At 44.9% G+C, this 15,336-nt stretch overlaps 1 protein-coding gene across 3 annotated transcripts in view; it reads right to left on the reverse strand.

The window, feature by feature from the left end:
• STAT3 (signal transducer and activator of transcription 3) overlaps positions 1–15,336 on the reverse strand; it is a 95,238-nt gene that overhangs the window by 25,314 nt on the left and 54,588 nt on the right. For all 3 annotated transcript variants that reach the window (XM_073683565.1, XM_073683566.1, XM_073683564.1), the window contains 4 exons: positions 14,141–14,235; positions 13,674–13,825; positions 12,492–12,650; positions 18–110 (listed from right to left, as the gene is read on the reverse strand). In XM_073683565.1, the coding sequence (XP_073539666.1) occupies positions 18–110; positions 12,492–12,650; positions 13,674–13,825; positions 14,141–14,235 (499 nt within the window). The remainder of the gene's footprint in view (positions 1–17; positions 111–12,491; positions 12,651–13,673; positions 13,826–14,140; positions 14,236–15,336) is intronic.

Below are 15,336 nucleotides of genomic sequence, written 5' to 3' on the forward strand. Positions count from 1 at the left end.
ATTCTTAATTACATTACCTGACTTTGGTAGTGAACTGCACTCCTGTTTTGATCACCAGGGGGCGGTCGGGGTGCATTGGCATGCACGGCTGTCTCTCCACTACAAAGGCACTTGGGATGGATAAATGGAAACATTATAATTAAAACCAATGAAGCTAAAATTTTCTAAATAAAGCAGCCAGTCATATGCACATCATAAGATAAAAAACATTACGAGCATGCTTAAAAGGGGTTGTCCACTACTTGGGACAACCTTTCTCAATCACCATGTTTCCACCAAGTAATATAATATCACCTACACTCACCTCCAGGAGTGTCGGCACTGGCTCTCTTGGGGCTCATGTGACATTATGTCATGTGATCCCTGCAGCCAATCAGTGCTGGTTTCACTCTCCCCACCTTTGAGCAAATCAGACATCAAGAGGAAGTGAGAGAGCAGCTGCAATTCTGACTTCCTCTGGATGTTAAAGATGGAGAGAGTGAAGTGGCCACTAATTATGTGATGTCACGCGATCCCTAGGGCCAATGTGACGCGAGACTCAGGTCAGCCGTTGCCGACACCGCTGGAAAGACACAGGCACTGGAGGAGAGCATAAGTGTCATTATTTTATTTGGGGAAATAGTGATTGAGAAGGGGGTTGTTCAAGTAGTGGACAACCCCTTTATGACTAGATGGATTATTAAATGAGTAGATACTTTGCAACTAGATCAAATGACTAAAATAACAGAAAGCCAGTAGTGTACAGATGTCATTCAGTGTTTGATATTAAGCATTTAAACTCAATGATGCAAAAATCAAGTGAGATCAGTTTGATGAGGAAATGAGATCCTATGAGTAAGCAAATAATCACAGAAAAGAAGACCCGTGTCCATGTAGAATTCGAGACTTTGCCGACTAAATGTGTTCACTTCTCTGGGTTCTTTTTTCTGGTCTCCTATTTTTTTTTATTTTTATCTTTTTTTCCTTAGGATCTCTTATGAAATTGCTCCTGCTATTAATGCTGAAGGACACAAAGTCATTCATTTCACAGGGCTATAACTTTTCTACTACAATCATATCATAAATTACTGTGGTCATGTATCGAACAGAGAGGCAACGATTTAATGCCTTATTTTCTGTTTTATTAGTGGAGCCAATATTATAGTTGAATTTCTGAGGTTTGCCAGGTAATATTGCACTGATACCTCCAATTCTTTTATTTTAACCCCATCAACAATGCATAGCATTAGGAAACATCCTTACCCAATTGTACTAGAATGTGTTGCACAAAAAAAAAAAGAAAAAAAAAGAAAAAAGGGAAGCGTGGATTGTTTATGGTGATGACAGTAAGTGTTGCTTCACTTGTCACAGTTTACCTCTGTCTTTGCAAATTTTATCCTCTTGATATAAAGTTGTTGACTAGCCAGAACGATTGGCAAATTGTAATTTAGTTCTTTTACCTCTTCCCATTGTAGCAAGCGCTGTTTTTCTACTGTGCTCTGTGCTAAAATGCATGTTCACTATTCTATTGATCAGTATGGTGTTAAAAAAATTACTATATACATTTTAAAAAATTACTATATACATTTGAAATAATTACTATATACATTTGCTCTGTTCTACTGTGTTTTATGTTCTTCAAAAAGGGAACAAAATAAAAATAAACTTGGTTTATGTCACCATATTATGGAGACTAAAGTTTTATGGGCTTTTTAGCGCAGGAGGAGGAACTGTAGTTCATACAACATTTTATTCAATTCTTATGCCATGTAGGGTAACTGTGATATTTTATTTGGATTGTTAGGGATTTATAGAAATATTAAACATGACAGACAAAGGACTTTCAGTGGGTCTCCAACTGCCATGACAATCCACTGTCATCAAGTGATCATGTTGTGGGGTGCCTGATGAAGTGACAGAGGGCCCCTACCTCTGTGTAATCGCTTAGATACCGCAGCAGTTACAGGTAGGAGTCAGCATTACAACACCGCAAGCTCCTACCAGATATGGAGTGGGCTCTGCTCATACACATGTACCCAGCGAACTACATTTAAGTCAAATGTCACGAAAAAGATAGTTCAATATTACTGAAGTGTTAATGAAATTTGAAAATAATATTTATGGGTAATTATATGATTGAATAAAGCAGTGACTGGTGAACTAAATGAGTGTGGCAGCGTATAAATGAGTGTGGCAGCGTATTGGGCATAGGAGAAAGGAGTGTGATTGGTTCATTAAAAGCTCAGACAGCACCTGTAAGTTGTGTGGATTCTCTGCTATGCATGGCCACTGATGGCCTTTTCCATTGCTCTGATCACAGAAATGGCACAATGATGTTGGAGAATGCAGACATGCGGTGCTGTGAATTTCAACTAATGAGCAGTGATGAGATCACAGACATAAATCACTATTACAGGGGTATAAATACGTTTTACAAGGAAAAGCTCTCTAAAAATTATCCTTTAATCGATATTACTAAAACATTGACCTATAAAACACTTAAAAAAAACACCTATAAAAAAAATAGACAAAAGTGTAGTGCTTAAAGTGACAGTGCAAAACCAGCAAAAAACATCTGGCTATACACCATGCAGCCATTTTTATATACTTTCTTTCCGGGAGATATCCAAATAATGGGCACTCGCTCTATTAACTAGTTTTCCTGGTTCTGTATTCATGAACCAATATATACTCTATAGATGCACAGCAATTAGTCACCACTGAGATAAAAAGAAAAAGGCAGGATATAGAGCAAGCGTATAAAGCCCCCGTCTCACATAGCGAGATCGCTCCTGTGTCACGGTTTTGGTGACGCAACAGCGACCTCACCAGCGATGTCGCTATGTGTGACACTTTGCAGCGATCAGGCCCCTGCTGTGAGGTCGCTGATCGCTGCAAAGTGTCCTGGACCATTTTTTCGTCGTTGCTCTCCCACTGGTCAGCACACATCGCTGTGTGTGACCAGTGGGAGCAGCGATCAGGCTGGTAACCATGATAAACATCGGGTTACTAGGGGCACACGCGCACCTAGTAACCCGTTGTTTATCATGGTTACGAGCCTGCTAAAGTGAGCGGTAACCTCCCGCTCACTGTAGCAGAGTGGTAGCCATGATAAACAACGGGTTACTAGGTGCGCGTGTGCCCCTAGTAACCCGATGTTTATCATGGTTACCAGCCTGCTCCTGCTTCAGCAGGCTGGTAACCAGGAGCAGGACATCGTGGAAAGATTCTTTCCACGATGTCGCTGCTCCCCTGATCGTTGGTGAGCCTGCCTGCTTGACAGCTCACCAGCGACCACATAGCGACGCAGCAACGATCCCTGACAGGTCGTATCGTTGTCAGGATCGCTGCAGTGTCGCTAAGTGTGACGGGGACTTAAGACGTCAGTCTAATCAAATTATACTCCCATATATATAGGCCGTATACATATCACAAATGGGGGTGTAATTTTAACATATCTAAAAGACCATGTTGGAATAAACATCCCCTAGGTGTAAACACCCTTATATAGATAATAAAAAACACAAACAATAGGGGGTAGTAGACAGACCTGCATCATCAGGCAATATAGATAAAGACAAAAAAAACTCCATTAAGGATAGTGGATAATAATCACAGATAAATCCCCATCTGGGGTGTGCGAGTAAGTAACCATAGTATGATAACAATAAAACAAGACTTAGGTAAACTTCACTCAGATAAAGTATTGGTCATAATAAACCAGGTTACTTATCTCATGATGGAGATATCTCGCCCCCAGCGTTTCTCCACGCGTTTTCCCATGTGGTCTTGGTTCATCAGGAGAAAGTGGGACCCTTAAATATAAGATATCCTGCTGATAGCCTTGAGACTGCAAGTGCTATGAAACACTAAGGCTGTGTGCCCACGATGCGTTTTTAAGCGTTTCCGCAGCAGCAAAAATGCTCTTAAAAAACGCATGGTAGAAGGCCTGCCATGTTCCCCAATGATAATTCACATGTACTGTGCACATGCTGGGGAAATTTCCTTTGCGGATTATCATTGCGGAAAAAAACGCAGCACTACCAATTATTTTGCGGAAGCGCTGCGTTTTCGCCGCCATTGACTTGCATTGGAGCGCTTGGATTCCGCATCACTGAATCTGTACATGCGGAATCCAAGCATTTCAATGTGCAGATGGTACCCGGATGTGGAGGAGAGGAGACTCTCCTCCGGACCCGGGTACCATAGAACCTGTAAAAAAGCCGGATTTTGGTAAGAACTTACCTGTAAAATCCTTTTCAGCGAAGGAAGGAAGGGAGACACAGATTCTCTACTTCGTGGGTAGGCGGAGCCCCATAGGATAGTCACCTCAGATTGGAAAAAGACGACCGGCCCCTCCAGTATATAGGCTCCTCCTACTCCCATGTTCATCAGTCCGTACACAAGCTAAGGAAGAGCAGACCAACCAGCAGAACAACATATCCCCTTCTGAAATTTCAGAAATGAGAGAAAACAGGTTATGTAATAGAAACACACAGTCTTAGGCATACCCCATTGGACCTGACAACTGTGTAGAGCTGGCGAAACTGGAAGGAGAGCCGTAGAGCGCTAAACCCAGTACAGAAGATCGACATCAGGAAGGAGACGCGCTGCATCTAGAAACACAAAAAAACACTTCTGCCCTGGGAGGGTGCTGTGTCTCCCTTCCTTCCTTCGCTGAAAAGGATTTTACAGGTAAGTTCTTACCAAAATCCAGCTTTGAGCAGCAGAAGGGAAGGAAGGGAGACACAGATTCTCTACTTCGTGGGACGTCCTAAAGCAGTACCTACTTAAGGGTGGGAAATAGAGGCAGAAGCTTCCATACCCCAAAACTTAGGCAAGAGCGCAAACCACGCTAAAATAACGGAAAACTAAGTAAAGGGATAACTTAAATTACCGCCGCCTGCAGGACCCTGCGTCCCAGGGCCGCATCGGCTGAAGCACTTACGTCCACCTTATAAAACTTAGTAAAGGTGTGAACGGAGCGCCAGGTGGCCGCCCGGCAGAGCTGCGCTGCCGAGGCCCCCTGACGAAAAGCCCACGATGAGCCAATGGCTCTCGTGGAATGAGCTTTAACTTTAACCGGACAAGGCTCGCCCTTGAGCCAGTACGCTTCCAGGATAGCTGAACGGATCCACCGAGCTATCGTGTCTTTGGAAGCACGTTGACCACGCCGACGACCTGCCAGAATTATAAAAAGAGAGTCCGACTTAGGAAAACCTTGGGTGATCGTAAGATAGAACTTCAATGCCCGCACTAAGTCCAACGAGTGCAAGGCCCGCTCCCTTGGATTCTTAGGTCCTGGACAAAGAGAAGGCAACACAATGTCCTGATTAATGTGGAATTGTGACACTACCTTAGGCAAAAAATCTTCCCGAGTACGAAGCACCACGCGATCCGGAAAAAATTACAGAAAAGGAGGTGAGCAAGAAAGTGCTGCCAATTCCGAAACCCTTCTCAAAGAGGTGACTGCCACCAAGAAGGCCACCTTCCAAGAAAGTAGTGAAAGTTTAGCAGAATCCATAGGCTCAAAAGGCCAATCCTGAAGGGCTTCCAGGACTAGATTAAGCCGCCATGGAGCCACAACTGCCCTCCGTGGCGGAAACTGACGTGCGACTCCGCGAAAAAAAGAGCGCACATCCCTACGAGAGGCAATAGCCTTCCTAAAAAGTGCGGAAAGAGCAGATACCTGTCCCCGCACCGTACTAACTGCCAAACCCCTGGCCAGACTAGATTGCAGAAAGGCCAAGAAGTTGGGGATGGAAAAAACCCTCGGGTTTCTTGAGGATCCAGAACACCATGAATAGAAAGACTCCCAAGTTCTGTGATAAATCCTGGACGTAGCTGGACTCCGGGCCGCCCGCAAGGTAGCAATGACCTCGGGCGAAAAACCGCGACGGGTCAAGATCTCGGTCTCAAGAGCCACGCCGTCAAACGAAGGGACCTCAGGTCCTCCGCGGCCAGTCTGGTGCCATCAGAAATATTGATACCCTTTCGAGTTTGATCCGTCGGATCACCAGAGGTAGTAAGGATATCGGCGGAAACGCATAGATCAGCTTGAACTGACCCCACGGGGCCACTAGAGCATCCACCGCCACCGCCTCCGGGTCCCTGTACCTGGACATGAACGTCGGAACCCTGGCGTTCAGCCTGGATGCCATCAAGTCCACCTGAGGAGTCCCCCAACAGGAACACAGCAGAGAAAACACTTCTGGATGGAGACTCCATTCCCCAGGGTCCACTTGCTCGCGACTGAGGAAGTCCGCCGAGATATTCAACACCCCTGGAATGTGAATTGCAGAGATTGCTGGAACTTTGGACTCGGCCCAGACCAGGATCCGAGAGACCTCCGACATGAGACTGGAACTCCTCGTCCCGCCTTGGTGGTTGATGTACGCAACAGCCGTAGCGTTGTCCGACTGGATCCGGACCGGTAGACCGCTCAATAAGACCGCCCAATGTTGGAGGCAGAGAAATATTGCTCTCAACTCCAAAATGTTGATCGGGAGAGACGACTCCTTTGGCGACCAGACTCCCTGAATCCAGAGGTTGTTCCAAACTCCCCCCCAGCCTGTCCGGCTGGCATCGGTTGTCACCACCGACCATCTCGGAGGAAGGAAGGATTTCCCCACGGATAGAGTCTCCGGACGTAACCACCATCCAAGAGATTCTCGCACCCTGCGGGAGATAATGACCGAGCGATCCAGAGAAGTTAGCGATCGATCCCAATGGGTCAGAATAAGGCTCTGGAGATCCCGGGAATAAAATTGTGCAAATGGTACTGCTTCCATAGTTGCCACCATTTGACCCAGAAGGCGCATGCAATCCCGAAGGGACATTGACAGCGCCGACCTCATAGCCTGGACCAGAAGACGAAGGTTCGTCTGTTTGACAGGAGGCAGGGACACAACTGCCCGAACTGTATCGAACTGCATCCCCAGGAAAAGAATGGACTGTGCTGGCTCCAATGACGATTTCTTCCAATTGATCAGCCACCCGAAGTCCATCAGGTACTGAAGGGAGAGATCGCGAGCCGCTATTGCCTCCTCCGCTGTGGGTGACACTATGAACAGGTCGTCCAGGTAGGGGAGGATCGTAACCCCCTGTCTTCGAAGAAGCGCCATGCGAGGAGCCAGAATTTTTGTAAAAACCCTGGGAGCTGAGGCCAACTCGAAAGGCAGGGCCACAAACTGTTAATGGGTTTGACCTATAGCGAAACGCAAGAAACGCTGGTGAGCCCTGCCGATAGGGATATGCAAATAGGCGTCGCGAATGTCTATGGACACCAAGAAATCGTACTGCGACAGGGTCGCTATAACCAATCGGAGAGACTCCATGCGGAACTTCCGTGTCCGGACGTAAATATTCAAATCCCTGAGATCCAGCACCGGACGAAACTTGTCCTCCTTTTTGGGGACCACAAAAAGGTTGGAATAAAAACCCTTTCCCTGGTCTTCCGGAGGAAACTGAACCACCACACCCTGCTGTAGGAGAGAGCTGACCTCCTGAAACAGTGCGGCAGCCAGTCTTGGCACGGACGGAATGCCCGTCAGACGAAACCTGTCTGGAGGCAGCGAATGAAACTCTATGAAATAGCCTGCCGACATAACCCGTGTCACCAGGCGTCTGCTATGTGGGATGCCCAGATCGACCCGAATTGTAGCAGACGACCTCCCACCCGAGAGCCCTTGGGGGGATCCCTGGCGTCAGTCAGCCTTAGCGGACTTTTTATCAACCTCCCGTCTGTCCTGACGGGACCGTTGCTTCCAAGGAGTACAAGATTTCTGGGCGGATCTGCCGGAGGATGAGGGACGACCCAATCTCCAAGAAGGCTGACTGAATCGTCCCCTGGCCCGAAAGGACCGAAGACCTCTGCTGGGCCCTGTCCTGCTGGCTGTGGATGCCACTGCCTTTTTCCCAGGCAGAGTAACATCCTTAGCTTTAGCTTTGGCAATTAGTTCCGAAAGATCTGAACCAAAGAGGTGACCGCTCTTATATGCCAGACTAAGCAATCCCTGTTTGGATACTGCATCCCCGGTCCACTGTTTAAGCCACAGAGCTCTTCTAATCGTGACTGCCGAAGCCTGAGCCCTGGACAGAATTGAAGCAGTGTCCAGTACTGCATCTCTGCCATAACACATAGCTTCTTCCATTCGCTGAAAAAGCTTTTCCACTTCTGAACGCGAAGTCCCATCCTGCCACGCCGCACGCAGCTGATCCAACCACCGCAGAGAAGCCTCACCGGCCCACATGGCCCCCAAGGCCGCTCGGAAACCATGACCCGCGGCTTCATAGATGGATTTCGCCGCTGACTCAGATCTTCTGTCCAAAGAATCCTGAAGATTGGCTCTCCCTTTAACAGGAAGCAGGGAAGACTTGGTCAGCTGAGACAGATATATCCACCTCAGGAGAGGGAACCCAATTAATAACCATCTCCTTGGCACAGGGATATAGGGCATCAAAAAAACGCGTTCCTCGGAAGCGTTTATCCGGACACTGATGCTCCTTCTCCACCGCTTCGTTAAGTTCCTCATGCGCAGGTAATGTAGAACGAACACGGCGCGTCTTCTGATACAGACGGCCCGACCTAGACGGTCTTGTCGGCTCTTCAGACAGCTCTAATACTTCCCGCATGTCCTTAATAAGCCCATCTATGCGACCAGAAAGAGAAACAGAGCGATCCTGTTGATCCTCCTCTTCGGACTCAGAAATTTCATCAACCGAATCTGTTGGTGAATCCGAAGCCTCTGATGCGCTCTGCGAGGGAGACAACGCCACCATAGTCTTGCGGCGCTTTTTACCTCGTGGCATTGGGTGTGATCTAGCTGACACCCACTGTCCCAGGAGACTAGAGAGACTATCAATGGAGCGAGTGAGCGCCTCCACCTTAACATCACTGAGCGTTGAACTTGATGTAGTAGAAGGCCTGAGTGTATCAGAGGCGTGCGACTGAACCTGAAACGGATCAGGAGACCGATCCACACTCCCAGGCCCCTGATCCGACATGCCACCCACACCAGATGCCAGGATGTACAACAAGGATGGCAAAAAAGTGTGAAAGCTGCACAGCCTGTTTTCAAAACGCACTTTTTTTTTTTTTTATATATATATATTTTTATTTATTTATTTATTTATTTTATATATGCGACAGGCTCTGAAGGGTTAAAGCTCACCCTTAAAATAGAGCTACCCCAGAAATGCCGAGCAAAAAATCAATAGGGGGAAACTCCCTTAAACACCATGTGTTTCCCCTAAAGTTCCACTTTTTCAGAAGGGGTTAACATCACAGCAACTATAATACTACACAGCCTAAAAGGTCAGTGAAGTAAATAGCTTTAGGAGGGAAAGCGGCAGTGCTCCTGAGGACTCCTAATAGGTAGCCTGGAGAGACAGCACTGACAAAGAACCCCTGCCAGAGGCAGAGGGGACTCACCGGTACTGCGGCGACCGCTCCTCCTAAGTGTGTGGACGGACGGGGAGCAGAGAGCAGGAGGCGCCGCTGGACGCCGGAGGGAGAAGCAGGGACTGCCAGCACACGCTCAACCAAGCGCTTCCTGCCTAAGTAATGACGGCAGGAAGCCAGGAGACGCTAAGCCACGCCCCCGCTAGGCCACGCCCCCCGCCTTATTCAAACAAAAAATGAGGGCAGAAAACTTCCTACCTCTATGAAGGCAGGAAGCAAGTCAATAAAACGCGCGCCAATACAGGGAGCTTCCTGCCTCAATGAAGGCAGGAAGCAAAAACGAAAAAGCATGCGCAAATAAAAAATAAAAATAAAAATTACTGGCCTCCGTCTCTGCTCCCCAGTCAAGGCAGCGTCTGAAATAGACAAGAAACACACAGGCAGTACACTTGCCGTAGCCGTCAAAGATACTCTTTAGACCAAAGAGCACTTACCCGGCTGAACGCCACAGGGATCCTCAGGGAGGTGTGGCGCCATGGCCCTTTGCTCCCCCCTATGGCGGAGCACGCAGGGACCCTCTCTGATGTGTGGTGTGCGCCTCCGCCAGGGAGCGCCCTGTATCCCCCGGGGCCGGCAGGCATAAGTGGGAACCTCCTCAAGGGGTACACAGAGCAGCCAGGGGAGGGTCAGGGGTCTCAGCAGCGCCGAGACCCCCAGAGACCTCTAGACCACGGGGGGTCCAGGACTCGCTGGATATAAAATAACAACTCTTCTGAGGAGCTGCCGAAGCAGCGACTATCCTCTGAGACCTCAGATAAAAAGACTGATGAACATGGGAGTAGGAGGAGCCTATATACTGGAGGGGCCGGTCGTCATTTTCCAATCTGAGGTGACTATCCTATGGGGCTCCGCCTACCCACGAAGTAGAGAATCTGTGTCTCCCTTCCTTCCCTTCTGCTGCTGAAAAGAATAAAATAAAAAATAAATATTATACTTACCTTCTGATGGCCCCTGGTGTGCTGGTCTTCGCTTGCCGCCAGCTCGCGGTGGACTGAAGGACGTGCGCTGACGTCATTTAGTCATGTCTAGCCAAGACAAGGACACCGGGGGCCATCAGAAGGTAAGTATGATATTTATTTTTACTATTCTTTCGGTCACACTATATAAATCCATGCCGGTTGCATGGATTTATATAGTGGAAAGTGCTTGTCCACTTGATCACAAGTGATGCTAAAATCACTTGGAAAGCGCTTGTCAACCCGCATGCGGAAATGCATGTGAAGAACACTTCACTTCCGCATGTCCCTGGCAGGAAAAAAGTATGTACAATCCGCATGTACAATCCGCATGTACAATCCGCATGCGTTTTTTTCTGCCAGGAAGATGCAGAAATGCTCAGGAAAAAATCCGGAGTATTTCTGCATCGTGGGCACATAGCCTTATACCAATACTATATCTGAGTGAAGTTTACCCAAGTCTTGTTTTATTGTTATCATACTATGGTTACTTACTCGCACACCCCAGATGGGGATTTATCTGTGATTATTATCCACTATCCTTAATGGAGTTGTTTGTTTGTCTTTATTAGTGTTGAGCGAGAATGTTCTATTAACCCTTTCACTGAATATGCCCGGGCCGAGCTCCGAGTAGCTCCCGTGTGCATGATTTGCGACAGTTTTACAGTTTTATTACATGTGAGAAATGTCTATTTCTTACACATTCCTCACATGTAATCAAGCTGTCAAACAGTTGCAAATCATGCACACGGGAGCGATTCAACCATATCACCGACCAGCTGTAAATACTCGGAGCTCGGCCCGAGCATACTGGGACAGAACATACTCGCTCAACCCTAGTCTTTATCTATTGCCTGATGATGCAGGTCTGTCTACTACCCCCTATTGTTTGTGTTTTTTATTAACTATATAAGGGTGTTTTCACCAAGGGGGTGTTTATTTCAACATGGTCTTTTAGATATGATAAAATTACACCCCTATTTGTGATATGTATACGGCCTATATATATGGGAGTATAATTTGATTAGATATCCTGCCTTTTTCATTTTATCTCAGTGGTGACTAATTGCTGTGTATCTATATAGTATACATACATACATACATACACATATACATATATATATATATATATATTACATATATATATGGATCATGAATACACAACCAGGAAAATGAATAGAGATAGTGCCCATTATTTGAATATCCCCCGGAAAGAAAGTATATAGAAATGGCTGCATGGTATATAGTCGAATGTTTTGCTGGTTTTGCACGGTGTCAATTTAAGAACTGCACTTTTGTCTATTTTTTTCTGTTCAGCGCTGTATGTGTTTTATAGGTCAATATTTTAGTAATATTGATTATAGGTTAATTTTTAGATGGGTTTTTCTTTGTATAATGGGCAGTGATGAAAGCATTGCATGTTTAGATAGGTGTGAAGAGTAAGTGTGTGAAGATTAAGTGTGATTATTTTTGTGAAAGGTGATGTTCATTTACATGAGAACTTAAACAGGTGGGAAAAAAACAGAATAGTGTTGAGAATATGGTAAATTTAGTAGCTACACTTTGCTTAGCGATTCAGATAATAGGGTACAGCAACCACAGAGGGCTTATAATAATGTGCAAATACCACCAGGACAAGTCCCCAGTAATAACCAATGACCGAACAGTACAAAGTGCAGAAACAGCAACTACTTCTGTTCGCAATACTATTAGGATGTACATAAAGCTATTCAGTACTTTTGACAGCAATAATAGTTCAGTCTGTTAAAACTAACAGAACTTAATAGATGCTTTTGTGGAATTAGTCTATCTTCTCTAATACCTGACAATCAGTCCTGTCTGGCTACAAATTTTCATGTAATATTACATGCCAGCAATTCAAACAGATGGCCAGCCAAGTGATGTGTGGCTGCACCGTTTCCATTAGAGTGGGAGCCACTTTTTTTTTTTATTGCGGTTCACATTTTCTAATCATGGGGGGAGGTCCCCTTTATTATGTACACATGCCCTAAATAGAGGTTGTCATTGTACGCTGGAAAACGGATCTGTTACAAGATCACCAGGGCCTACATTTTTCATACTTCACTACGCACCTCTTCATGAGATTTCTAAATAATTCCACAATCCTCTCCTCTAGCATGGGACGGTGTTGAATGATGGGGTCACCCTTATAGGAAACTTTTTGCTGCAATTCCTCAAGCTTCTTTATTTGCTGTCTGGTCTGCAACTGAGACTCAGCCAGAGACGTTATCCTGCAAAAAAAGGAAGTCTAAATTCACCAAGCCATTGAAAGAAGAAGATACAATGTCATGTACACATAAGGTAAAATCACACGCAACACATTTACTTACTTCTTTTGATAACACATACATACTACTTTGTGAATAGCTTAACTACAATGGAACATAAACAGCTTTTGTCAATTAAATAAGTATTGCAGCCAATATCACACATCCAATGGATGGATGATAAATGCTAAATCAGTACGGCTTCCACCAATGGCACTGCCAGTTAGTTGGTATTAGTTTAAAGATCTACTAAACTTTTTTATTTAATTACTGATCAGCCTTTAAAAAGTTATGAATCTGTGAAATAAACTTGATTATCTTATATTGCTTCCTTTTCGCTCACATACCACGCTGACAGTGCTATTTTAACTTCCTAGTTCATGCTCTTTTACAAGCTGCTTTGAGCTGCTGCTCTAATAAGACTCCACAGTTAAAACACACTTTACAAACACTTTCCCTATGTAAGATTCTCTGCTCCCCTCTCCCATGTCCCAGTAGTGAGAGGGTTTGACCTGTTTAGTATCGAATAGTAAGCTCATGTTCATACTTTTTTTCCCAGTTACAGGACCACAAATGTGAAATATTTAAAGGGGCATTCCCATCTCCAAGTTCCTATCCCAATATGTAGTAGGTGTAATAATAATAATATTAGCAAATACCTCCAATTACAAATGTAGTATAGTTTTTCTGATTCACTATGTCTCTTTCCTCATGTGCAGGCATTGCAGGATCTTAGGTATCCATGGTTACGACTACTAGCAACTAACTAACTTTCACTATATCAGTGGTTGTAACCATGGATACCTAAGGTCCTGCAATGCCTGCACATGAGGAAAGAGACATAACGAATTAGAAAAGCTATACTACATTTCTAATTGGAGGTATTAGCTAATATTATTATTATTACACCTACTACATATTGGGATAGGAACTTGGAGACGGGAATACCCCTTAAACGCCAAATCCTTTTGCCATCATATTTCTCACCAGTTCTCTAGTCGGTCAAGACAGATGTTTGGAGGTCCACCAATACAAGCAATCTGTTGTCTCCTTTTCCAGTCTGCTAGCTCCTCGTCTGTTAAAGTCTTCTGAACATACTCCATAGCGGACAGGAGACCAGCCAGGTCACTGATTATGGTCTGAAATAAAAAAATATATATAACATTACAGAAAGCCAGTGTAAGATGTGAGTTGGCTGAAAAACCCAATCCTAGTCTAAATTAATTCTAAAACTCACAAGACTTCGGTCGTGCTCAAGCCCTTGCCCTATGTTGTAATAATACAGGGAACTAGTCATAATAGGTTTTCCTGGACAACCTTGCTTACAATATGTTCCCATTTCTAGTAGTTGGGACACTGGGAATCAAGTTCTCTCTCACAGCCTGTTGTATATAGCAGGGATCTAAATGTTACTATGTGATATTAGGTGTAAGCAGACCAGATGGCATTATTACCCTTCGTAACTGGTCCAAAGCAGTCAACATCTGTTCCAGCTGCTGCATCTTTTGCCGCGTCACTGACTGGCTATTGCCATTTAGATCTGAAAGGTCTATAATGTAAGAGTAAGAACAAGCATTATGAACTGAAAGAGTTGGAATGCACTTTACAAATATTATATAAAATGAAAAAATCTCAACCAAGAGTTAAAAACACAGCTCAGTTTTTCATCTTCTCTTTATATTACTGTTACTTTTATATATCACAGATTTATAATAATATATGATAGTGTTTATTTAAAATCAAATAATAAAAAAATAAGAAAATATATTAGCATAAAAGTGAGACATCCTATTTCTCAAGGCTATGACAATTTCCATTAAATAAAGTATGGAGTCCGGTTAACCAAGTACCATTAATAGGGCTATCCAGGACTATTTAATATTTTTACTATGGGCCTAAGAACTAGCAGGCAAGTAGTTTCTATTACCCGCCTGTTGTGCCCAGCGCCAATCTGTCACAGATCGCTCCTGCTGGTGATTCAGCCAATTCAGGTGACGTCACGTCAACAGATCAACGGCTTCTCTTCCGTGACTGCCGATCTCATGCTAATTGAGAGCCGGCTTCCCTCAGCCAATCAGCATGACGTCAGCAGTCAAACCCTGCCGACAAAGCAGCCTGGAAGGAGAGCTGCTCTTTTGACTGGAGAAGCGGAAGAGCCAGCAGAAGCATTCAGTGACCGCTCTGAGCCGGGTAGAAAAGGCAGGTAGTTTCTTCTGTTAAAAACTAACAGGCGGGTAGTTGCTAACCCATAGTAAAAAAAAAAAAAATTGTCCTGGACAATTCCTTTAAGTAGGTTCTTCTATGTTTACTTTATATAGAAGAAGGAACTTTCTTACAGTTAATGTCCTCTGTCTCCTGCAGGCAATCCAAATGTCATACAACTACTATTCTTCAATAAAGAATACAGGCTCAGATACAGCGAGATCAGTAACATGAGCACTGACTGAGTTATTAAGATGTTAAAGGGCACTAAATTAAAAACAGAAAGAAAACTGTTCCTTATCTACAGAAAGGTTCTTCCACCGTGTGTCTCCATACTCCTGCAATGGGGTGGATGGTTCCTGCTGCAGCAAGAAGCCTCCCATCCAGCTAGAAACTCACTAAACCCTCACCACTTTCTGTGCTTTTCATTTTGCAATACTTCTGCACC

Source organism: Phyllobates terribilis, unplaced genomic scaffold, assembly GCF_046119375.1.
Source record: "Phyllobates terribilis strain yellow unplaced genomic scaffold, ASM4611937v1 Scaffold_5__5_contigs__length_657084704, whole genome shotgun sequence".
Taxonomy (NCBI): Eukaryota; Metazoa; Chordata; class Amphibia; order Anura; family Dendrobatidae; genus Phyllobates; species Phyllobates terribilis.